Source organism: Culex quinquefasciatus, chromosome 1 (assembly GCF_015732765.1).
Source record: "Culex quinquefasciatus strain JHB chromosome 1, VPISU_Cqui_1.0_pri_paternal, whole genome shotgun sequence".
Classification (NCBI taxonomy): domain Eukaryota; kingdom Metazoa; phylum Arthropoda; class Insecta; order Diptera; family Culicidae; genus Culex; species Culex quinquefasciatus.
In genome coordinates this window covers 53,623,281-53,646,078 of record NC_051861.1, presented here as the reverse complement: position 1 = coordinate 53,646,078, position 22,798 = coordinate 53,623,281, and the positions used below count along the sequence as shown (strand labels likewise).

The 22,798-nt window shown below is 41.5% G+C and overlaps 6 protein-coding genes and 1 long non-coding RNA gene across 8 annotated transcripts; 3 read left to right on the top strand and 4 right to left on the bottom strand.

Annotated features, from left to right (window-relative positions):
* The first annotated feature begins 2,651 nt into the window (after positions 1-2,651).
* LOC6034804 (protein FAM50 homolog) lies at positions 2,652-4,126 on the top strand. Its single transcript, XM_001845024.2, has 3 exons — positions 2,652-2,832; positions 2,943-3,838; positions 3,900-4,126. The coding sequence occupies exons 2-3, from the start codon at positions 2,949-2,951 to the stop codon at positions 4,081-4,083; spliced, it is 1,074 nt and encodes a 357-aa protein (XP_001845076.1). The 5' UTR covers positions 2,652-2,832; positions 2,943-2,948; the 3' UTR covers positions 4,084-4,126.
* Positions 4,109-5,606, bottom strand: LOC6034805 (26S proteasome non-ATPase regulatory subunit 6). 2 transcript variants are annotated; one of them, XM_001845025.2, is made up of 2 exons: positions 5,478-5,606; positions 4,109-5,409 (listed from the first exon to the last, which is right to left on the bottom strand). In XM_001845025.2, the coding sequence occupies exon 2, from the start codon at positions 5,364-5,366 to the stop codon at positions 4,197-4,199; it is 1,170 nt and encodes a 389-aa protein (XP_001845077.1). In that variant the 5' UTR covers positions 5,367-5,409; positions 5,478-5,606; the 3' UTR covers positions 4,109-4,196. The 2 variants fall into 2 exon arrangements, with proteins under 2 accessions (XP_001845077.1, XP_038104908.1); XM_038248980.1 differs by having other exon boundaries at positions 4,109-5,412; positions 5,478-5,567.
* Positions 5,607-5,901: 295 nt separating this feature from the next.
* Positions 5,902-7,236, top strand: LOC6034806 (abscission/NoCut checkpoint regulator). Its single transcript, XM_001845026.2, has 3 exons — positions 5,902-6,080; positions 6,152-6,303; positions 6,360-7,236. The coding sequence occupies exons 1-3, from the start codon at positions 6,033-6,035 to the stop codon at positions 7,156-7,158; spliced, it is 999 nt and encodes a 332-aa protein (XP_001845078.2). The 5' UTR covers positions 5,902-6,032; the 3' UTR covers positions 7,159-7,236.
* Positions 7,237-7,249: 13 nt separating this feature from the next.
* LOC6034807 (nucleolar protein 56) lies at positions 7,250-9,329 on the bottom strand. Its single transcript, XM_001845027.2, has 2 exons — positions 9,027-9,329; positions 7,250-8,894 (listed from the first exon to the last, which is right to left on the bottom strand). Exons 1-2 carry the CDS (start codon positions 9,027-9,029, stop codon positions 7,383-7,385), a joined length of 1,515 nt encoding a protein of 504 aa, XP_001845079.2. The 5' UTR covers positions 9,030-9,329; the 3' UTR covers positions 7,250-7,382.
* A 1,831-nt stretch (positions 9,330-11,160) lies between these two features.
* LOC119765145 lies at positions 11,161-11,562 on the bottom strand. Its single transcript, XR_005276522.1, has 2 exons — positions 11,488-11,562; positions 11,161-11,429 (listed from the first exon to the last, which is right to left on the bottom strand). It is a non-coding gene; the product is annotated as an uncharacterized LOC119765145 (long non-coding RNA).
* A 2,235-nt stretch (positions 11,563-13,797) lies between these two features.
* Positions 13,798-16,528, top strand: LOC6034808 (retinol-binding protein pinta). Its single transcript, XM_001845028.2, has 5 exons — positions 13,798-14,480; positions 15,614-15,818; positions 15,876-15,997; positions 16,055-16,150; positions 16,207-16,528. The coding sequence occupies exons 1-5, from the start codon at positions 14,263-14,265 to the stop codon at positions 16,406-16,408; spliced, it is 843 nt and encodes a 280-aa protein (XP_001845080.2). The 5' UTR covers positions 13,798-14,262; the 3' UTR covers positions 16,409-16,528.
* A 187-nt stretch (positions 16,529-16,715) lies between these two features.
* Positions 16,716-21,172, bottom strand: LOC6034809 (MOB kinase activator-like 1). Its single transcript, XM_038248365.1, has 3 exons — positions 20,832-21,172; positions 18,139-18,299; positions 16,716-18,074 (listed from the first exon to the last, which is right to left on the bottom strand). Exons 1-3 carry the CDS (start codon positions 20,843-20,845, stop codon positions 17,602-17,604), a joined length of 648 nt encoding a protein of 215 aa, XP_038104293.1. The 5' UTR covers positions 20,846-21,172; the 3' UTR covers positions 16,716-17,601.
* Between the last annotated feature and the right edge of the window lie 1,626 nt (positions 21,173-22,798).

The following is a 22,798-nucleotide window of genomic DNA, read 5'->3' as shown; positions in this document are numbered from 1 at the left end:
GTGGCCATCTGGCCAACGGACGCTGCACCGAGGTAGATCACTAAACGCACTCCACCGTCTTGAACTCAGACTGCGCTTCGTACGTCGAAGCGGTCTGTTATGATGGAGCTCACGAGTTACGGCGAGCAGTTGGTATTGTATTTACCAATTGGTACACTCAGCTTGCACGAAACAATGCAAGAGGGGTCTCTGCACGCCGTCAGTATTTAGTCACTCACTTAAAGTAAACAAAAGTTTTTTCTTCAAAACTATATCGCACTTAAAACGTCCACGTCAGCGATCACGGTCTAACTCCACGAACTGGTGATTCACTGGTGTTCTCTGCTCTGCCGCGTACACGAGTTGTAAAGATAAATTCTAATTCAAACTCCGAAAAATCAACCGAAAGTAGCGTGAGCGGCAATACAGCTTCACTGCATTACAGGTATACTCAAACACCCAATTATTTGTTATTTCAATTGTTTTTATAAGAGTTAAGCAGTTCTGTTCAAGGATGTTACATTTGCAATTCAGAGATTTGGAGAACCTTTCAACTGAGATCAATTCATAAGCCTTTGCAGGGAGGATACATATTTCTACGTTTCGATTTTGCAATAAGCAAACAAAATTGGACTTTTATAATAAATCCTTGACCTGATGCACAGTTTATACTAACAGGCTATCGTAACCAATAAAACAAAAAAAAGAACTCTATGAACTACTGCCTCTATTCAAACTGTAGTCTTGATTCGCCCCAGGTGCCGTATCAGAGGTTTGAAACAAAGAAGTTTAATAAATAAATTAAACACAATCGTTGTTATAAACAGAGGTTAATAAAAGTAGTAACAAAATTTCCGAGATGGGATTTCGTCACAAAACGTTTTCGCTTCGCGAAAATTAAAAATGATACCGCGTATAAGGCTTTCTAGTCAGAAATTTACCAACACATTCAAAGTATGTTTACATGACAGCTGGACGTTTGTTTGCATCAGGTTTCCTATCTCTTTCTAGCATTTTTTTTGTCAAGCGACTTCTAGCTGGTTTATTTGATTGACTGCCCGATATGTCAGCTAACATACTTCGCAGGGCTGTGACAGCTACAGCTCGATCATTGTTTGCATCAGGACACTGTGACGAGGAGTTTGTCGTTTTTGAGTTAAATTATATTTTTTTCACTGGGCCTAGAAAGCCTTATAGAAACCTTAGGACAAAGTTCTATGTCAATAAAAGTTAAAAAACCAACATCAGAAAAAAGTGTTGAAAAAAAAGATTGATTGATTTTTTTTAATTTTCATACAAACACTGCAGAAGAGGTTTTAAAATTTTCAAATCTCGCTCCAGTAAATATCTGGAGTACTCCAAATACACTCAACCCCCGGTGGTTGGTCACTTTTTTGTTTGACACTTTTTTAGTTTGTACCCCGTTGGTTGGTCAAAGTCAAACTAAAAAGTGACGAACTGTCACTTTTTACACGGCGCTCACGAACACCATCAAAACAAGCGTTTAGTAGTGTGTGTGAAGTCCGTGTAAAAGGGGTGTCAACAAGGGTGTCAAACTAAAAAGTGACCTCGTTCGTTTGACAACAGTTAGTGTCAAACCATCGGGGTTTGAGTGTACACCAACTGTTGTCAAACGAACGGGGTCACTTTTTAGTTTGACACCCCTTTACATAGAGTTCACACACACTACCAAACGTTTGTTTTGATAGTGTGCGTGAGCACCGTGTAAAAAGTGACAGTTCGTCACTTTTTAGTTTGACTTTGACAAACCAACGGGGTACAAACTAAAAAAGTGTCAAACGAAAAAGTGACCAACCACCGGGGGTTGAGTAGAGATCCTAAATAGGGAGACTGGACGAAGTGAATTTGACGTACCCAAACAGACGCGAGTTTGACGTATCCAAACGAGCATTTGCCTTTAAGCCCAGCAAAACTTATCAGTGTTGCCAAGCTCAAAACATTCGTTGCCAGATCGATTTAGCAAGCTTAGACCAGTCTCCCTATTTAGGGTCTCTAGCGGGGGGATGGCAACCCTATTCCGATCAAAGCAAACTGACAACAGTCGACATTAGCACGGTTGTCAAATGAGAGCCCACAACAAAAGCACTAGCTGTCAAATGGTAGCCCATAACAAACCATAAGGCTTTCTAGGCCCAGTGAAAAAAATATAATTTAACTCAAAAATGACGAACTCCTCGTCACAGTGTCCTGATGCAAACAATGATCGAGCTGTAGCTGTCACAGCCCTGCGAAGTATGTTGGCTGACATATCGGGCAGTCAGTCAAAAAAAAAAACAGCTAGAAGTCGCCTGACAAAAATTTTTTGCTAGAAAGAGATAGGAAACCTGATGCAAACAAACGTCCAGCTGTCATGTAAACATACTTTGAATGTGTTGGTAAATTTCTGACTAGAAAGCCTTATTGTTGGGTTTGGTTTTTGATTTTGAGTTTAACCAGGATAACACACTTCGTGTTACCAAAATAATATGAATAATACTGATTCTGAGTGTTTGTTTTCTGAACTTCCAAGATGGCGGCTTCTTCGCTACCCCCTGGTCTCTAGGGTTGAGTGTATGCTCTAAAGTAGAAACTTGGCCAGCGACAACCCAAAATAGAGTACACACAAACGGAAACTGATTATAACAACATTTAAACAACATCATCCGCTTCTCACAAACGTGTACCAACGTCAGGTCGAACGTCGAAGCCATTTTTGTTTGTAAATAAGGAAAATTGCTGGAAATTTACGCTGTCTTTTTTATGCGCTGAAGTGGAAATAAATCAAGATTGAAACTATAAAATTATAAAACTAGCGGTGTACTAATCACATTTACAACGTGAACATTATAATCCGTAAGTATTGTGCAAATATGTTTGTAACTTAGTGAAACTTTTTTCACAAATTTGAAAACTATTTTTTACATTATTCCAAAGTTAATTATTAAATTATGTATATATTCCAGTGTAAGATGGCTTACTACAAGGGCGCGGCCAGCGAGGGTGGCCGAGCGATGCAGCTGATGAAGAAGCGAGAAATTGCCCAACAGGAGATCGAGTTCCGGAAGAAGAAAATCGAGGAAGACCTGAAGGTCAGCAACATCGAGAGTAAATTCGCCACCCACTACGATGCCGTGGAGCAGCAGCTTAAAACGTCGACCATTGGGTTGGTCACGCTGGACGAGATGAAGCAAAAGCAGGAGGACATTGTCCGCGAGCGAGAGAAAAAGCTTGCACAAAAGAAGGAGGAAAAGGACCGCGAGAAGCTTCGCGCGCTGGAAGCGAAACAGGCCGAAAAGGATCGCCAGAAGCGGCAGATTCAGGCTTTGTCGTTTAATCCGGATGACGACGAGGGGGATGATGATGGCGACAACGACGAGGAGGATGATGAGAAGGGGGATGAGCAGGAAGAAGTGCTGGAGATTAAGCCAAGAAAGTGGCAGACGGAGGACACGGCAGAGCCGCGGATTAAGAAGATTCGAAAGAATCCCGACGTGGACACGTCATTCTTGCCCGATCGTGAGCGCGAGGAAATGGACAATAAACTGAGGGAGGAATTGCGGCAGGAGTGGGCGACGAAGCAGGCTACACTGAAGGATCAGGAGATTGCAATCACGTTCAGTTACTGGGACGGTTCCGGCCATCGGAAGTGTGTCACGATGAAAAAGGGCAACTCGATCTACCAGTTTTTGCAGAAATGTTTGGAAATGCTGCGGAAGGAGTTTAGCGAGCTGAAAACTGTTATGGCCGATCAGCTGATGTACGTGAAGGAGGATTTGATTTTGCCGCACCATTACACGTTCTACGATTTTATTGTGACGAAGGCGCGCGGTAAAAGTGGGCCGCTGTTTAATTTTGATGTGTACGTATTTTAGATGCTTTATTATTTTGCATATTGTACTAATTTTATTTGTAATTCACAGCAAGGATGACATCCGTATGATCAGCGATGCCACCGTCGAGAAGGAGGAATCCCACGCCGGTAAAGTTTTGTTGCGATCCTGGTACGAGCGGAACAAGCACATCTTTCCTGCCTCCCGGTGGGAACCGTATGATCCGACAAAGGTCTACGACAAGTACACCATCAAGGACAAGTGCAAGAAGTAACAATTAACAATAATAAAACAGACGATTAGTTGTATTTAAGCAAGTTTTTTTTTGTTTATTAATCCGATGCAGTAGGTATGATAATTATAATTTTAAATGAAACTGCAGACTTTCTAGATGTTGATGACTCGGCTGAGCTTCTGCACGCGATTCAGCAGGATGTCGCCCTGCTTGATGGTGGCCTGATATTGCCAGTTCTTGCTATCGGGACGGTTCGTCTCAACGATTCCACCCACGCGATCCACCTTGCAGTGCAAACGGCCCGCTGCAATGAATCTGGACAGCTCGGCGTCGACGTAATCCACACTCACGCCGAACGCATCGGCCATGTACTGCAGCGTCAATGAACGGTACGACTCGAGCAGCTGCGTGTACGCCGAAATTCTCATCTCGCGCACGTAGAAACGGTAATGCGGATGAAACAGGACGTCCTTACGCAGTACAGTCTCGACCAGCGCAAGGTTCTTGAAAAAGTCCGAATAGTGGCAATTGTACAGCGAAAAAAGATACTCCTTGACGTCGGGCAGCTGGTGCAGGACTTCCTGAATTTCCGCCCCTTTGACGACCTTGTCACGCAGCTCGTTCCGCGGGAGGCTGATCATCGACACGTACACCGTATAACGCACAAAGGATGCGTAGTCCATCAGTTCGTAGCTGGTGAAAGTGCTGACCGTGTCAAGGAAGAAATTGGCCGCCGATCTAAAGTCACGAATCGCAACGCAATACGCGCCCTGGTAAACCTTCAACCGGTTACGACGATCCCAGTCGCCACCCTCCTCGATCAATGTTTTGGCCTTCTCGATATTGCGCGTAATCAGGTCATGATCCAGATAGAACAGCCCAATCCGGATGTTGTGGAACACAATATCCAGCCGGTGGCCCAGCGAAACAGTCTTGTCGTACGTCTTCCGGAAGGCAGAAATGGCTCCCTCTTTGTCGCCGATACGGCACAGATATTCAGACTTTTTCAAATTTGCCTCCCGCACTTCCATTTCGCCCAGATTTTTCTCCGCGTCCTCAATGACCGCGTCCAACTCTTCCACCTTCTTCCGGTTGAGCTCCTTCATCTCACCGAGAAGTTTCTGGTCCACCGTCCAGCCCAGATCCTTGCAAACCTCCTCGTACCACGGGCCCATATTGTCCGCCTTGATTGCCGTCAGCAGCTTGTCCACCAGCGCTTTGTCCTGGTTATGTTCCGGCAGAGTCAGCAAAAATTTGATCTGCGACAGCTCCAGGTTCGGGTTCTTCTCCAGACCCTGCTCTTCCAGGTTTTCGATCGGCATTTTGGGCAGAGGTTAGTTACGCACACGCTGTTAACAAAGAAATCTGCTGAAAGTAGTGGAAAAACACCAAATTTAACGTAAAATTCAGGGAAAATTACTTTTGTATCCTACCTCAAATCTTTCTAAATAAGCAATGTCATCGGCATGTTTGAAATTTGGCGTTGCAAAGTTGGCAGCGCTGCACACCAAATTGTTTTCACTGAAATTCAGTAATGCTTTACTGAATTGTCATCAACTGAAATTTCAGTAAAAGGGACTGCCGAATCGCATTCAGTTGATTTTGTTATTAATTAGGCAATAACCATACATTATACACAAAATATAGTAAAATCATAAATATTCCATTCCCCAAACAAGTCTACATGTAGCTACAATTTATTAAATAGGTTATGTTACAATACATTTTTACCTATTTTGCTAGAAAACCTGGAGCGTACTGTACTGCACAATCATGATTTAGGATTTAATATATTATTCTTTGCCTAACCGTGTAGGTCCACAATGAAAAGAAAAGTGCACAAGTTTTGTGAAACGTGTTTGTTATGCTTTGGTCTGTTTTTGAAGGTTCCGGATTTCAAAACAATGAGTCATCCACAAACTACCAAAATCATTCGAGCTTTGAATAAAATTTAACAATTTAAAATTTCTTTAGTCTTTCAAGATTTTATGGCTTGTAACGGGTGTACAAAGAAGTTTGGACTGTTCTTGAAAGAGGTAATTTTAATCAAAACTGAAATGCCAGCTGGCCCAGCATAATTTCAATATATAAATCGCATTTTCAACAGAACGGTTGTCCCTCTTGCAAATACTCATTCTGCTCCAAGTGCCTAAAATTCCGGATCAAATTAAATGGCAAAAATAGGGACGTTTGTCTGCGCTGTTTCGAGTTTTCAAAACTGGATACCAATCCAAACGCCACCAAGAATGTGACCGAAAAGTAAGTTTTGTACTATTTCTTAAAAGTCTTTTCAAAATTATGGTTGTTTTAAACAGAAATTCATCAATACTGGATGCAACAAGTGCTGAAACTGTCCAGCTGCCGGAAGTGATACAGCCAGTGAGCAGCTCGACTTCGCAGCCGGATGCTGACGATCTTATTCGAGAACGGTTAGCGGCCTTGAAGGATCCCCCAGCCGAGGAGGGAACCGCCAGTTCAAGTCCCACCACCAACCCAGAATCTTCGCTCACGGATATCGAAAAGAGACTTGCCGCTCTGAAAGGCGTTGAGTACAAGGATTATTCCGAAGCGAATAAAAAGTTCCTGCTGCAAAAGGACAATCGCACCCAGGAGGAGCAAATTCGCGATCTGATGAAGCAGTTTGCGGAGGAACAGGAAATACACGAAACGGTCAGCGAGTATCGGCTGGCGGCGGTTGACGACATTGAAAAGCGACTGGCGGCGTTGAAGGGGGAACCGGGCGATGCACCAAAGAAACCGAACGAAATCCCGTCGGACGACGAGGAGGAAACCGAGGAAGAAGCTGCGCGAAAGCTTGCGGCACGGTTCCTCGAGGAGGCCGCAATTGACGCGCAAAATCCGGCCAAGGAAGACGGCGAGGACGAGGACGTTTTGAACAATTTGGACATTCCGAAGCCGTTGGACCCGGCGGAGATCGAGGAGGAGCTGCCGTGGTGTACAATCTGCAACGAGGATGCCGTCGTGCGGTGTCTGAGCTGTGACGGGGATTTGTTCTGCCGCGGGTGCTTCCGCGAATGCCACGAGGACGATGAAGACTATCGTGCGCATAAAACGAAACCGTACAAGAGGAAGTCGGTACTCGGGGAAAGCTAATGGTTGAGTTTCGCTGTTTTTTTTTTACGTTGGACGGTATTTTGTTGATGAATAAATGGATTTCGGATAAAAAGCGCACGGAAACAGACTCTTGCTGGCCAGCAATTAAAGTTTATTAGTCTGTCTCTTGCAGAAGATTACTGCACTCTTGCACTAAGCATTCTTATAAAGTATTTATAGGAAAAGATAATATGAAAATTGTACTCAACACGTACTGCCCTCGCTCACTCGTCCGCCGCTTCCTTGTTCTTGTTTTTCTTCTTCTTCTTCTTTTTCTTGGGCTCACCGTCCGCTTCGGGTTCCTCCTCGGCGACCGTACCGTTTCCGTTGGCGGTTTCGTTCAGCGTTTCGTCGGCGGCATCTCCGTTGTTCTCGGCGTCCTCTTGCTTGCGCTTCTTGTTTTTCTTCTTTTTCTTGGTGCCGTTCTCCGTGCCTGCTGGATTGATCAGGGCGGCCGCCTCCATGGCTTCCTTCATCACCTCTAGGTTCTTGCGCGGCGTTTCACCGGACTCGTAGAACTTGAGCCGATCTTCGACCTGCTGTTTGAGCGCCTCGCCGAACACGTTGCTGGGGCTTTCAGTGAAGCAGTCGATACGGGACGCAATCGAACACTTGTTGGCCAGGAATCGTGAGATGCGACCCTTGTTCTTGGCGTTGGCTCGGCCGATGAACGAAGAGTTGAACAACAGACCGTACTTTGGGGTGTTGCTCTTGGTTTTCAGTGCCCGGAAGAGTGCCTTTTCAGCACCCAGGATTTGCACCGTCGAGGCGGGGTATTTGGCCAGATTGGTAAGACTTCCGGCCTTCGAAATGAGCCTGGCTCCAACCTGGTCGCCAATCAGAGACTGTAGATTCGGGGCAACGTTGCCCATTTTAGAGTGAAGATACGCGGCCAGTTGGTGACGATATTCGGACAAGTGAACCACACGCTTGGCAAACATTTCAATGTTCAACAGATCAATCACCGAAATGTCCATTCCCATTGACATTTTCGACGCATCGATTATGGCTTGTGCTTTTTCCGAGTCCATGACGATTTCCTCCAGTGCCTCCAGACTTTCCGCAGACAGTGATTTCCGGTCCTTTACGAAATGGGCAACTTTAGCAAACAGATAATTATCGGGAACAATTTTGACCAGCTCTGGGAAGTGGTAAGAGTACCACTCACGGATCCGCATAGAAAACGTATTAATATCCTTGTCCAGCTGATCGAGCAGAGCGATCGATTGAATAATCATGTTGTCCGAACGGTGCACGTTGAACTTGACCTTGCAACGCGAGTAGCTATGGCCAAGACCCAGCTGGGCCACGCCGGCACTCTTGTCCGAGAACCCTTTCACCAGCTTCGGGAAATGGTGCCGAATTCCGCGCAAAATCTCCGGAACGGCTCCAATGTGCGAGCACTGGATCTTGAGGGCTTCGCCCAAGGCCGCACCCAGCTTGGCATCGGCCACCCCCAGCGTAAACTTGTTACTCTTGGACGCCTTCGGCAGGACACTGTCCAGGAACACGGACAAATCATCCGGCACGATTCCTTCCGAAATGGCGTTGACATTCTCCAGCGCTGCCACTGCGGTTTTGAACGGCGAAAAGCCCAACAGCTTCACAATGGAATTGAACCGCGACAAGTCGGTCACGGACTGCTCTACCTGGGGCAGCAGCATCGCAATCTCCTCAAACTCCTTTACGCTAAACACCGCGTAGCCAGCGGCATGCTCGTAAAGCACGTACAAAGCCTAGGTAAATAAAAAAAATGAGGTTAGATTTAAGAAAACAGTTTTTTACAAAATTTAACAGGATCGATTGTAAACGATTTGTTCGTTTTACAATTTACCTCACCAATTAACAATTAACAAAGAAAAAAATACCATTTTACAAAAGTTTAAAGAAAAACGTTGTTTTGATATCCGCCACACTCAAACTCGACCCGGACTCCCTTCAAAAATAACTATCTCCTCCAACCAAAAAACCAACACACTTTTTCGTAGTTAATGGAACCGACTCGTGGTTTACTGCGTCATTGGAAAGCGAAATTACAGTGACAAAATCGCGAAAATCGATCGGGAAAGGGCGATCGATTCTTCAACAACACATTTTGGGGCCAAACACAAGACGCGAATGCGAGTTTGTGAGCGATTTTGACAGATCGCACCACGGTAGACACCGGAAGCCCACTGAAAAGGATGTGAGCGAGTGCACGATTAAGAGGGGTTGCGTGCAGGCCAAACATTGTACGCTCATAGAAGATAGCTATTTTTGGAGTTATTTTTACATAATTGGGTACTAAAGCCCTATGTCATTTTTTATGTACAACGGTAAAAAACACGATCAAAAACCATTTCTGATCACTTTTTTTCATTTTAATGCAAAAAAAAAAAAAAATAATGACAAGACAACATTTTTTTGATGGATCAACTGTGGTCCCCTTGGAACGAGCTGTCAAGTAGGAACTTTTCTGTCAAGAAGGACCGCGAGGTTAATTTTTCAAAATTGATTTAAAAATCCATTTTAAACTCTATGTGGTCGTACAAAGGGTCATTGTACTCAGAAAAATAAGCTTTATCGCTGTAAACAATCACGAATCTAAGCTTCATTTTAGGACCCAATTGTTGTCAACTTAATTTCTGGCCGCATAAGGCTTTCTAGGCCCACTGCAAAAAATATGGCGAGATAGTAAAATGGGTATTCTTTCGGCAACGTGTACTGATGCAAACAAGCTGATGGGAGCAGCTGTCAGTTTCGTGTGTGTTTGTTTTTGTGTTTAATTTTCGGAATCTTTGTCAATTTCCGGGTTTTTTTCCTTTCCTGTTTGCCGAATCGCAGGGTTACTAAAGAAACGAATTTTACTTGTTGCGTTTTTACTTTTCAACCTTGTACAACACAAGTTATCGAAATTTTGGACCGCTTCACATTTCTTGGTTATGTTTTTTCTGATGCAAACAAACCCGCAGCAGCCATGTAAACATACGTTGAATGTGTTGGTAAATTTCTGACTAGAAAGCCTTATTATAAAAGGGAGCTTTTTTTTATAACGTAACGCAATTTGGGGGAGGGTAGGGAGGGAGGGGTCGGAGGCCATGTTATGCTCTATACAAAAATTTTAAAAATTGTTTGGAAATTTTGTTATGAGGGGGAGGGGTCTAAAATCCGATTTTTTGCGTTACGTAATAAAAGAACGCTCCCATACCACTCCTGTTCTAAAAAATGTCCCATAAGGCTTTCTAGTCAGAAATTTACCAACACATGCAAAGTATGTTTACATGACAGCTGGACGTTTGTTTGCATCAGGTTTCCTATCTCTTTCTAGCAAAAGTTTTTTGTCAGGCGACTTCTAGCTAGTTTTTTTGACTGACTGCCCGATATGTCAGCCAACATACTTCGCAGGGCTGTGACAGCTACAGCTCGATCATTGTTTGCATCAGGACACTGTGAGGAGGAGTTTGTCATTTTTGAGTTAAATTATATTTTTTTCACTGGGCCTAGAAAGCCCTATAAGGCTTTCTAGGCTACTCTCAAAGTCAGAAGTATCCCTCAAAAGGGTACTTTCAATCCTCAAAAAGGATACTTTCTATCCTTTTTTAAAGTTCACCCGGCGTCACCCTTTCAAAAGGGTATGTCAAATTCAGTACATTTTCGATACCCTTTTAAAGGGTGACGACGGGTGAACTTGAAAAAAGGATACTTTTTACTTTGAGTGTAGCGAAAAAGATATAATTCAACTCTAAAATGACGAGTTTCTTTGTCACAGTGTCCTGATTCAAGAATCGAGTTTGAACTACACGCAAAATCCAGATAACACAGATCTGTGTAAAATTTGACACAGATCGCCCAAAACCTGGAATACACAGAATCTGGGTAAAAGCCTTGTACACAGATCCGTGTTCAGCCGTTGTCTGTCAAATCTGTGCAATTTTTCAACCATCAATCTGTCTTAAATTTTACACAGATCTGGGTAATTTTTATCGCACCTGGTTTTTTGCCGTTTTTATAATTAAAACACGATTTTCGATTGATTTTAAAAATAAAACATCATTTATTCTCGTTTATTGACCTAATAAATATACTAACAAAATATTTTTGGCCACATTTGATGCACTTTTGCCCGTTTTGTGACTGCGATTATCGTAATTTTTGGGCTAGAGTTGGCTTCTCCCGATAGCGACGAAAACAACATAACAATGACGACGAGGATGACGTCGTAAAGTGCCACCCAAGCTGGCTTCCGGAACCTGTGGCCACTTTTACTTTTACCAACAAAAATATTCCGGAAACTAAGAAAGAAAAATCAAGGTTAGGTTAGGTATTCAGAGTTTCTAGAAACATTCTTACCAGGTTCCACAAACAATCATTTCATTGAGTACTGGTTAAAGTTTGGAAGATGGCCAAAGTTTGAAATAGTAAACTAATTTTAAATAAAGAAATAACTCAATTAGAGAAATAAAACTTACCAGCTTGACGAAGAACTTTAATGGCGCCTGATAAAAAATGGCAACTGTTTTTTACACAGGTTTGAAAGAACGGCTTTTCAAAAATCTGTGTATTTTTTTGCACAGATCTGTGTAAAAAAATACTCAGATTATGAAAGCTAGAACTGAACAACAATCTGTGTAATTTTTTTACACAGATCTGTGTTATCTGGATTTTGCGTGATCACCGACGACTATCACTGTCTCGCAATTGGGGGAAGGGGGGGGTCGGAGGCCATGTTATGCTCTATAAGGCTTTCTAGTCAGAAATTTATTATGCAGCTTCCACCAAACCGAAGTGCGCATCTCTTCTGTTGCGCAAAACAATCTGTTGCGCCATACAAAAATGGAGCGGTTTATCGTAAGCGTGTACATCAGCCTGTGGCGCAACAGGCTTTGACAGGTTGCGCTCGTGTTTCGATTTTTGTCTGCTTTCACAATACCAACACATTCAAAGTATGTTTACATAACAGCTGGACGTTTGTTTGCATCAGTTTTCCTATCTCTTTCTAGCAATTTTTTTTTGTCAGGCGACTTCTAGCTGGTTTTTTTGACTGACTGCCCGATATGTCAGCCAACATACTTCGCAGGGCTGTGACAGCTACAGCTCGATCATTGTTTGCATCAGGACACTGTGACGAGGAGTTCGTCATTTTTGAGTTAAATTATATTTTTTTCACTGGGCCTAGAAAGCCTTATTAGGTTTTACGCCGACTCAATTTTTAGGTTAGAAATAGCGAAAAAGATATAATTCAACTCTAAAATGACGAGTTACTTGTCACAGTGTCCTAATGCAAGAATCGAGTTTGAACCTCGTGCTGAACAGTAATTTGTTTTAGTGCTGGATGGATACTTGGGCAGTTCGACCGTAAACACGATGCCAAGGCGAAGAACTTCGAGGCCAAAGACGGAGTGTTTGCGAAGGTTCACCACGGCAACGAGTGGAGCTGGGTGTCAGGTCAGGTGAGGTCGTGGAGCGGATCGGGACGGTCATGTACCATGGCTTTCTACCTAAGGTACTCGCGATTGAGTGTGTAGTAGTGCGGTTGTCAAAATCGATATCTCTGACTCTCTCACTCCACTGACACTGACTTTGTTTATGTTTGATATACAGCCTTGGTCATGTACAACGTGTGGTTACCATATCGTCAGCAGTTGATCAGATCCCACAGCAACCAGTTGCGCAAGCGCCACGGAGGTGCTGACGCCACTGAAGCGGAGTCTCAACCAACTATTCCACTGGATCTGCTACTCAACACGTGGGGCATCAAACCTTCCGGGCCATCGGAGTCTCCGGAACCGGCGGGTTCACCGGAAGTTTCGCTGCCGCACCCGGACAGCCCGCTAACGTATCCTGAGGATGAGCAGCTGAACGAGTTGCAGTAGGAGTTCCTCCGCGAGTTGATGCAGCGCCCGAGCGACGTCGTCCAAGACGACCCCAATCGCCAGCTGTTCCTGCGGTGGCTCCTGCCGGACGACCAGTCCACAACCGGAAAGCGCCGAGTCGCTACGAGCCGTACCATCTATACTAAAAAGGGAGGTGTTGGGTGGGCACCCTGCACCACACTCTGCGACAGGGTCGCCCGGACGTCAACAGCTGTCAACACCAGCGAGCGGAAGCGAGCTTGGCTGTCATTACTCGCCCGACAGCCGACAACTACACCACGTGGAAATATTTTAATTTGTAGTTTTACCGTAATAAAAGTAATTAGTTTGTTGTATAGTACCACCTCGCGTTTCACTATTACAACAGAAAGAGATAGGAAATCAGATGCAAACAAACGTCCAGCTGCCATGTAAACATACTTTAAATGTGTTGGTAAATGTCTGACTAGAAAGCCTTATTGGTTTTTTAGTGTAACCTTAAAACTTAGTAATAGAGTAATCTACGTGCGAATGTATGCAAGTACGTATACGAAAATAAAGTGAGGTTAAAATTTGTCAGACAGCAAAACTAGAGAACCTAGAGCTCTAGGTTCTCTTAGCAAAACCAAATGGTGCGATAGTGTGCGTAGGCGAAACGGCATAAAGCTTTATATAAATAAACTGGGTTTTAACCAAAATAGGGTACGACCGTCGCATTTACTTTAACCCAAATCTATAGTTGAACAGAGTAAACGTGCTTCATGATGAAAACAAACTTTTGAAACATTTTGCAAACAATGCAAAAAGTCAGATAGAGTTTAGATAAAATTTGCTTAAAAAATAAAACTGTTACATACTGAATTAGTACTAAATAATCTCTAACCTGAATGTTTATGCTTGATATTTTACTATTATGTTTAACTGGGAAAAAAGGGAGGATGCACATTATGCTTTGCCTACTTCCAGCTCTAGTTTAGTATATATACTAGCCCACTACTGAACCAAAGCACACATACTCTCTCTATCTCTCTCTCAACTCTTCGATTAGTACACAATAGCCCCGTTATCAGTGCTGGCGAATGATAATCTGAACTCAATTTTAGTTGCACAATTCGATAGAAGAAAGGACACTGTCCCGCCGTGTGTTGTCGGTCAGTCAATAATCGCGAGTTTAGTTAAGCGGGTTACACCAGAGCGCAAGCCGTAAGCCGTGCATGATAATCCAGTTGGTCGCTTGAATTAGGAAAGGTGAGGCTTGGCGAGCTGCGCAGCAATGAGACAAATTTACGTACCGTCGTTATCGGAGGAATTTTACGCGAGTGCCGATCAGCTGCTGGGAGAAACGGCCGTAAAGAGAACCGAATCGGTGGCGGAAGTTCAACGCTGGGCTGAGCAAAACAATGTACGAATGCACCGCGATGTGCGTATAATCATCTATTTTTTGCGCACCACAAAATATGACCTCGGGAAGACAAAGAACAAGATTCAAAAGTGAGTAACTTCTTAGACGGCTACAAGTGACTTGTTTTAGTTATAAAATATAACAGTAGGCCGTACAAAGCTTAGCAATTTATGTTAAAATCTCGAAATTAAAAAAATACAGAATTCGAACACTGTTTAAAAGTTTGACCTGAATTTAAAAAAAATGATTTTAGGTTTTATGAATGACGGTACCCTTTGTACATTACCCACCTGAATAGACTGTAGTGAAACGCTTCGCAAAGTATAGGTCGTGGGCGTAATTGGACTCAAAGTTAAACAATAATAATAAGATAAGATTGAGATCACTTTCGACAATGCTAATGGAGATACCGATTAAACGATTAATCAATAGTGCTCGGGCAATTTTGGGTACGCAGCTTGATAAAGTACAATGATAACTAAATAAGTAATAAATTTCCTGGTTTATTCGAGAAACATGTTGCGTCAACCAATATTTCAAGTAGCTGATTTTGTTGTTGCAGCACTTGTTAGATAACTTGGTTCTTTAAAAAAAAAAAAAACATTGTGATTACTTGGGGCGTTTTTTCAGCCCCTCTGGCTTGCTTTCGCTACCGCTGCTACCCAGTTGAAATTTTTCTTGAACAATGCCTTACCATGTGCGTACTCTACTTAAAGAAAGACCGTTTGTATTTGGGGTAAGATATTAAAAATCTGTCAACCCTATCTAAAGTTTCGAGAAAGTTGTGTGCAAAAAATGTCTATGGTCTTCCGATTCACCCCAGATTTAGATTTTTGGAAAATATAATTCAAAAAACCTCCACAACTATTACATTTTGTTGGAAATATTCGGATAGTACGGATAGTGCGGATAAATATCCGGATATCCGCACTTATCATTATCCGGATATTCGGATATCCGAATAAGCGGATAACCGCATCCCTAGTACACGCAATACATGCGCACGTAGGTAACTCTCTTGTATTTATATATGTTTATAGGACCTTCTAAAAAAACTCGAGAATTGGAAAACTCAAGAATTTCAAGTCACTTGTGAAGAAATTTTAAAATGTAAGCTATGAATTAATTTTTGAATATTTTTTTATTGATATTTTATTTAACAAATATACAAGGTTATCGTATCAAATAACGCAACAAAATTAAATTACAAAATGATTTTCAGGTACTACACAATTCGCAGCGCACGCACGGAATGGTTCCAAAACCGGGACCCGTTTCTGCCGGAGATGCAGGAGCTGCTCGACATCGGAGTATTTCTGCCACTGCGCCAAAAGGACACCCAAAACCGGCAGGTGGTCATCATCAGGACCGCGGCCCACAGCCCCAAGTACCACACCCAGGACAACGTGTTCAAATTGGACAAAATGGTTGGTCAAACAAATGATTGCAAAAATTACATTCCGATTAACTGAGCGTCACTACAGGTGCTTGATTTGCTGTTGCATTTAGACGAGACCATTTCCGTGTACGGAATCGTAGCCATTTTTGACATGAAGAACGTGACGCTTGGCCACGCCCTGCAGTTAAATCCGTCGTTGATTAAAAGGTATACTTTTTTTTTTGTTAAAAATGAGTAAATCGTTTATTTCTAACTTGTTTGTAGAACCGTAGAAAGTTGGGAGAACTATCCGTGTCGGCCCCAGGTTCTGGAATTTGTAAACGCACCTGTCCACGTAAACTTCGTGCTGAACGTGTTTAGGTAAACAACTATACATCTCTAAATATTACAGATACTTGAAGCATTCCCCATTGCAGAAGTTTCATGAGTGAGAAGATGAAATCTCGGGTGAAAATTTCCAAGCACGAAATAAAGATGGCAGAGTTTGTGAATTTGCCGTCCGATCTCGGCGGAACCGGCGAAAGCTACGCCGAGCTGGCACTCCACTGGAAGCGAAAGGTGCAGGAGTATGCCGCGTGGTACGCGGAAACCGAGCAGTATCAGAAGCGGCCGGCGTGATAAAAGTGAAATTACTGTTTGCATTTCTTAGGGGTAAAGATGTTTGAACATGAACAAATGTATTTTTTTTGTGTAAATTACGGGGTTTGTCCAATAAATGCATTAAGGTTTTTTTTAAAACAATTTTAATTTACAAGTTGAAGCAAAATCTCTCTTTTTATCTGGTGGCGTGCTGTAGATATTTTTCGAGATGAGTCCACGGATGTTTGCGGCGTGGTTTCCTTCACAGTTGACGCATTTAACGCACAAGCGGTTTGAAAAAATTTACTTGTTATGGATTTCTTTTAGTTTATGAAAGTAGAATTTATTTTTTTGCTTTTATTTTTTACAAATTTATAATTCCATTTCATATTTAATTATCAGTCGTCGTACATCAAATCATGCAATTTGATTCGTTTACACTTGTATAAATGTAGCTGTTATTAGTTCGTAATAATGCCTCTGTTGGTGATCTTAGCAGTCATGTAAGGAGCATTTAGAATTTATTGTAGGTGTATTTGTGTGGTTCAGTGATACTTGCCAAAGACCATCTAGCATGAATAAATAGGCAATTATTGTGAGATCACTAGCAAGGCAGGGCAAACCGTTTTGCAGAACGCTTTGAACCTAAAATGCTACTGAAAATGCTATTACTACTACCGCAGGCAGACTACACCTCGAGCAAAGAAGCATGAGTTGCAAAGGTTTGAGATTTGAGAGTTTAATCAAAATAGACGCATGACGAAATGAATTGGACTGACACCATGACGGCACCCTGTTGTTATTGCATTGCGCGCGTGAGCGTGAACTGTTGCTTTACTTTCAAAGTAAGTTCTCCTCTTAGCCGGGCTGATCTCGTGTACGTTGTCTCAAATAAATATTTACAAATGTATTGTGAATTGTTGCTGTGTATCTTGCTCAAAGGGTTTTTGTTTCGCATATTCACAAAATAACATTTTTTTAATCGCTTTAAAAGTATCGTAAACTAAAAATAACACATTAAATAACTAAACATAAATGTGAAATAGTGGACGAAGTGCTTAATTCTTTCGCGAACCAACGTACAAACATAGGAAATATTTCTGTTGAGTCGAGAAATGAGTAGATGATTGTAAAAACCATGTAAAATATTACAGTATATCGTTTGGGTGATATCGCTAATTAAAAACAATATTCTGATGTTCATGATGTTAGCTCGCGGCTTTGCGGTCGACTTATCGGCCATCTTTCGTGATTAGTTTATCAATCAGATCCTGCAGTGGGGCGAGTTCTCTCCGATCAATGAGATTGAACTCCTGTACAAAATAAATAAAATGCTTGAACGACGTGTTCAAGTGGGCCTCTTCGCTCAGCCGAACTACCTCGGAAAAGTGCTGATGATAAATGTGGGCGTACACCCGGAACAGTCGCTTCAGAATCGTTTTCGCAATTTGAATGAAGTTTTTCGGAAAGGGAACGCCAATCTTTGACGGGAACAGCGTTTCGTCGTCCAGCTGATCCTGCACCCATGTCATCAGGTAGTCGATGTACTTGGGCGCACTGCACTTGATCGGTTTCTTCACCGTTTGGCCATCCGCCCAGTGGTACTCGTACTTCGGCCCCGCGGACATGATACTGCACGAGTCTTCAGTGCAAAACTCCGTAATCGTTCCGTACAGCATGTTGATCTGGTTGAAAAAGTCCACAGCTAACGAAACAAAAATCACAAATTACTCAACATTATAAAACACCCCTCCCACAAAGAAACTTACTGTTTACAGCGACCCACTCGTTGAGATCTTCTCCGTCCGGTAGCTGTACGGCATTACGTAGGTTGCCCGATCCTAGCGTGGCAGCGGCATGTTTCATTAAATCATACTGATGGGTGCCCTCGGGAATATTCTTCTTCGGTTTGAAAGTTTTACTGGAACGACTGGACAAATGGGACGTAAAAAACTTGTTGAAATGTCTTTTTTTTTACTTAATTCAGGGGAAATCCTCTTATGCTTGGCAGGTTTTGACCGAGTCACGTAGCCTAGTGGTAACGCTTCCGCCTTGTAAGCGGTAGATCGGGGTTCAAATCCCGGCTCGGACCAACACAACTGGTGATCGTTTCTTTCTGGATTCGATTGCTTAGTAAAGGGAAGGTAGTGCATCGCCACAAGCTGAACCTTATCAACGACACCTTAGGAAGGCGACCTATGAAATGTTAACATTAACCTTAACATGTTAACATTAGTTAAATTAAAAACTGCCACAGAATCCGCTTTGTAAATGCCGGCCCCGATACTCTTCAAGGGTGTGTTCCCCTCAGGAACAGGGAAAGATTTACTTTTTTTGGCAGGTTTTGGATTGGAATCTAAAAAAGCAAAGCAATCCACTTTTACGACCCCCGGGTCTTTTGTGGTCTCTTTTGTAAGTTTCTGCTCATTTCTAGGCGTCCGAAAGTTATGTGTGGTGAGTAGGGCGTCAAAAAAAAAAAAGATGAAAAGTTGTCAAATCTTTGGTGCTCATCTCTAGAATGATAGATTAGGATGTCAGGAACAATGTTTTCATACAACAAAAAAAAAAAAATGGAGCTCGAATGAAAAAAGTGCTTTTTGCCTTCCTCACCTCAATGAGGAAAGGCTATAAAATCACTCGAAAAATAAACTTTTTTACTTGACCTCTAGCCCACCCACGTTTTTTGGCTCGTTTTGGAGAGTGATTTTTGAAAATTTTCAGCTAAAAAATACAAATTGTTCTCCGTGAAACGCCCTGCCATGCTTAAATACAAGCTTTTATGGACCATGTATGTACAAGAAATTTGTTCAGTGGACATTAAACATTTGACTGACTTTAGTATGATTGTTACGCACATTTCTGAAAAATACTCGAAAAATGCACTTTTTTCATTTATGCTCCGCGCGCGAGTTGTAAACCACTTTTGGGTTTTTTTTTGTTGTATGAAAACATTGTTCCTGACATCACAAGTAACAGACAGCCATCGAAGAAGACTCCGGCGTCTGTGCGGCTTCGCCAACAGATCAGTCAGCCACAGAATCGCATTCTTGAGTTTTGGATCGGTCATCTTGAGGACTTTTGAGGGGCGTTGAGAGGGTTTCAAAAAATTTCCAAGAACCATTTTATCTCGACGCAAAATGTCGTATTCGTTGCCTTAGTAACAGCAAGACTGATTTGCTTGCTAGACTTTCGGCTTTGCATATTACGTCCGACTTGTTGGTTAGCCGGGAACGAAACTGTACTGTGAGTGTTGGTGGTTAGAGTAGGACGTTATCAAATGTCAATAAATATCTAGGTTTTTAGTTCATAATGACCAATAAATTAAAACGTTACTTAATCCACCCTAAGGTGGTTGATGCTTTCCTCACATTCAGAGGGTAATACTATCCAAAATAGATACAAAAGGGCGGACTTTTCAATGGTCTATCAATTTGATTCATTTTTCATACCATCTGATTGGTTAGTCAGATCTCCATAATTCAGGGCACTTATGTGCTTATAACTTTTGATAGGGTTGTCAGATCTGCAATCTATCGAACTCTTTGGAAAGGTCTTTTGATCATGATAGATCCGGACAACGTTTTCATCGAAATATATGAGATCCGGCCTCTAAAAAGTGCATGAATAATACTTAAGTGCGCATAACTTTTGGAACTCGTTGGAAAGGTCTTTCGAATACCTTTCTAAAAATGTATAACATGACAAGGTTTCTTACAAAAACCACCCTTTTCACAATCTTCCGGACTTTTGTTAGATTCGTTTTTTTAGCATATCTTTTGAAGTACTTTACTAAACTTTATAATTTTCAATAGCGACTTATGGGACCCCAAGACGGATCGAATGAGATCAATACGGTCCAAATCGGTTCAGCCAGTGCCGAGATAATCCAGTGCAATTTTTTTTATCAACATCTCACCACACACACAGACATTTGCTCAGAATGTGATTCTGAGTCGATAATATACATGAAGGTGGGTCTAGGAGGTCTAATTAAGAATTTCGTTTTTCGAGTGATTTTATAGCCTTTCCTCAGTAAGGTGAGGAAGGCAAAACCTTTAGCCATTTAGTAATTTGATCATTTAGTTGTGATGAGACGTGCGTTTTTAGGCCTTTATGAAAAATAAGTTCAGTTTAAGTCCAGCATAGGAAAGTTCGGTCAATGAAAAATATTTGTGGTAGAAGAAAATAGACTTCCTTAATAAAAAGTAATTTCGAGTTTGAATCTAACATAGCACCATACAATAAAAAAATACTGAAATGTTGGCGAGGAAATAATTGTAAATATAAAAGTAAGAGGAAAATGTACGTCAACAAAAATAGAAATCTCCCAAAGCCTATTTCTTCCATAATGACCTATTTTCTGCGACATACGGGAAACCTTGGCACTGAAACCGATTAAGTTGCCAGATTTATAAAGGTTTGAAAACTTTTATGGGGATTTTGAAAGATTTGTTTTACTTACAACAGGAAACTCATCTTGTCGTCTGCGGAGCGATGGAACTTTGCAAACTTTTAATATTTTTTCACAGTTCGTCTATCGTTCTTTCTCGAAACCACTATCGGAGTGCTGTGAGAGGACGACGCAGCAACCGAGGGTCAAACTTCGTTGATTCCAAAGATCCCGACGGCGGCAACGAAACAGCGAAATACAAAAACGGATGGACCGCCGATTGTTTTGCTGATTTGTGCTCAACGAATGGGCGTTTTATGAGAAAATGGTGTGAAATTGAAAATAATAATCGCCACAAGTCCAAGACGGTCACTCTCCACTTCTTCTTTGTCGATTCATTGACATTTTTCATTTGACGCTAACGAAAAGTTGGTTAATATCGTGTAATTTTCAAATGCCATAGGGAAGGGATGCCAGATACGCACCTCAATCTGTACATTTTTGGCAGACTTTTGGAAACTTTTTGAAGTTTTTGAAGTATTTAGAGAAAAGGACCCGCATAATCAAATACCAAAGGTGAAACTGTCGAAATCATAAGAAAATTATTTCTGGTATGGTTACCATTTGTGATATTGTTGATATAATGTCACGACCATATAACAAAATTAAAATGGTACTATTTCCCGAATTGTTACACTTATCTTGACATATTCGAATGGTTGATTTTTTTTCCTACAATTTAATGAACGGTATCTATTCGTCATACGATTAGGATGGTTCGAAACAGCTATTGTTAGAACATTAGCCGGTATGATAAAAGTTGTGATACTCGGTATGATTTAGTCAAAGAAACCTAAGCGGAAAATTTCCTAAATTTCCTAAGTCCTAATAATTGAAACAATTGCACAACAATTAATGGTACGATATAATTATTCCTCATATGTTTGGTATTATTTCAAACAGTTTTTGTATGATTGAGCCAAAAATTAATTTTAGCGAAAATTTTCTTAAGTCCCGATGATTTAAACAATTGTTCAACAATTCATGGAGAAATATAACTTTTCGCCATATGGTAAGGATTTTTCGGAACAGCTATTGTTAAAACATAAGGGTACCATAGCCAACTTGAAGCTCAGCGAAAAACTCTAAAGTCCCAATAATCCAAACAATTGTACAACAATTCATGGAACGATATAACTGTTCGCCAAACGCTTAGGATTATTTGAAACAGGTATTGTATGATTGAGCCAATTGAACTACAGCAAAAAAAAATCCTAAGTCCGAATAATTCAAATAATACTTTAACAATTCACGGAACGATATACCTGAATTCAGCGAAAATTTTCCTAAGTCCCAACAATTCAAACCATTGTTCAACAATTCATGGAACGATATACCTGAATTCAGCGAAAATTTTCCTAAGTCCCAACAATTCAAACCATTGTTCAACAATTCATGGAACGATATACCTGTTTGCCATATAGTTTGTATGTAAAGAATTTATTTTCGTGATAATTTTTATAAGTCCAAATAATTTAATCAATTGATTGACCATTATCAGAACGATAACTGTTCGCCATGTGATTGGTCTATAATTTATTTGTATGGTTCTACCATACATGATACGATATATTTATGATAAATTTTGAGGCCACATTTCATAATAAAATGCATTTTAAACCGCCAAACGTAATGTAACTGAGATAGCTCAATTAGATAAGGCGGCAGCACCACGGAAGAATCAACAGGAGACATCATCATCAAGCGGTAACAAATCCCGGACATTACAAAAAAAAAAAAACGCTCACCATTAATAATCATATACTTACCATTCCCGTTAAATCCATAGTTCCCAGAACATTTGTAAAGTTTATTTTTTGGCTCCTCCCTTTTCAAATGGTGTCGGTAAGTGTCGGTAAAGCAGTTCACCATTTAAAATCATATTTTATTAATTTGTGGTACGGTTCACATAAAATAAGAATTGAACAGTTTGGGGTAGGGTATGACTATGATCCACGAAAAAAATCCCTTGTAAAAAT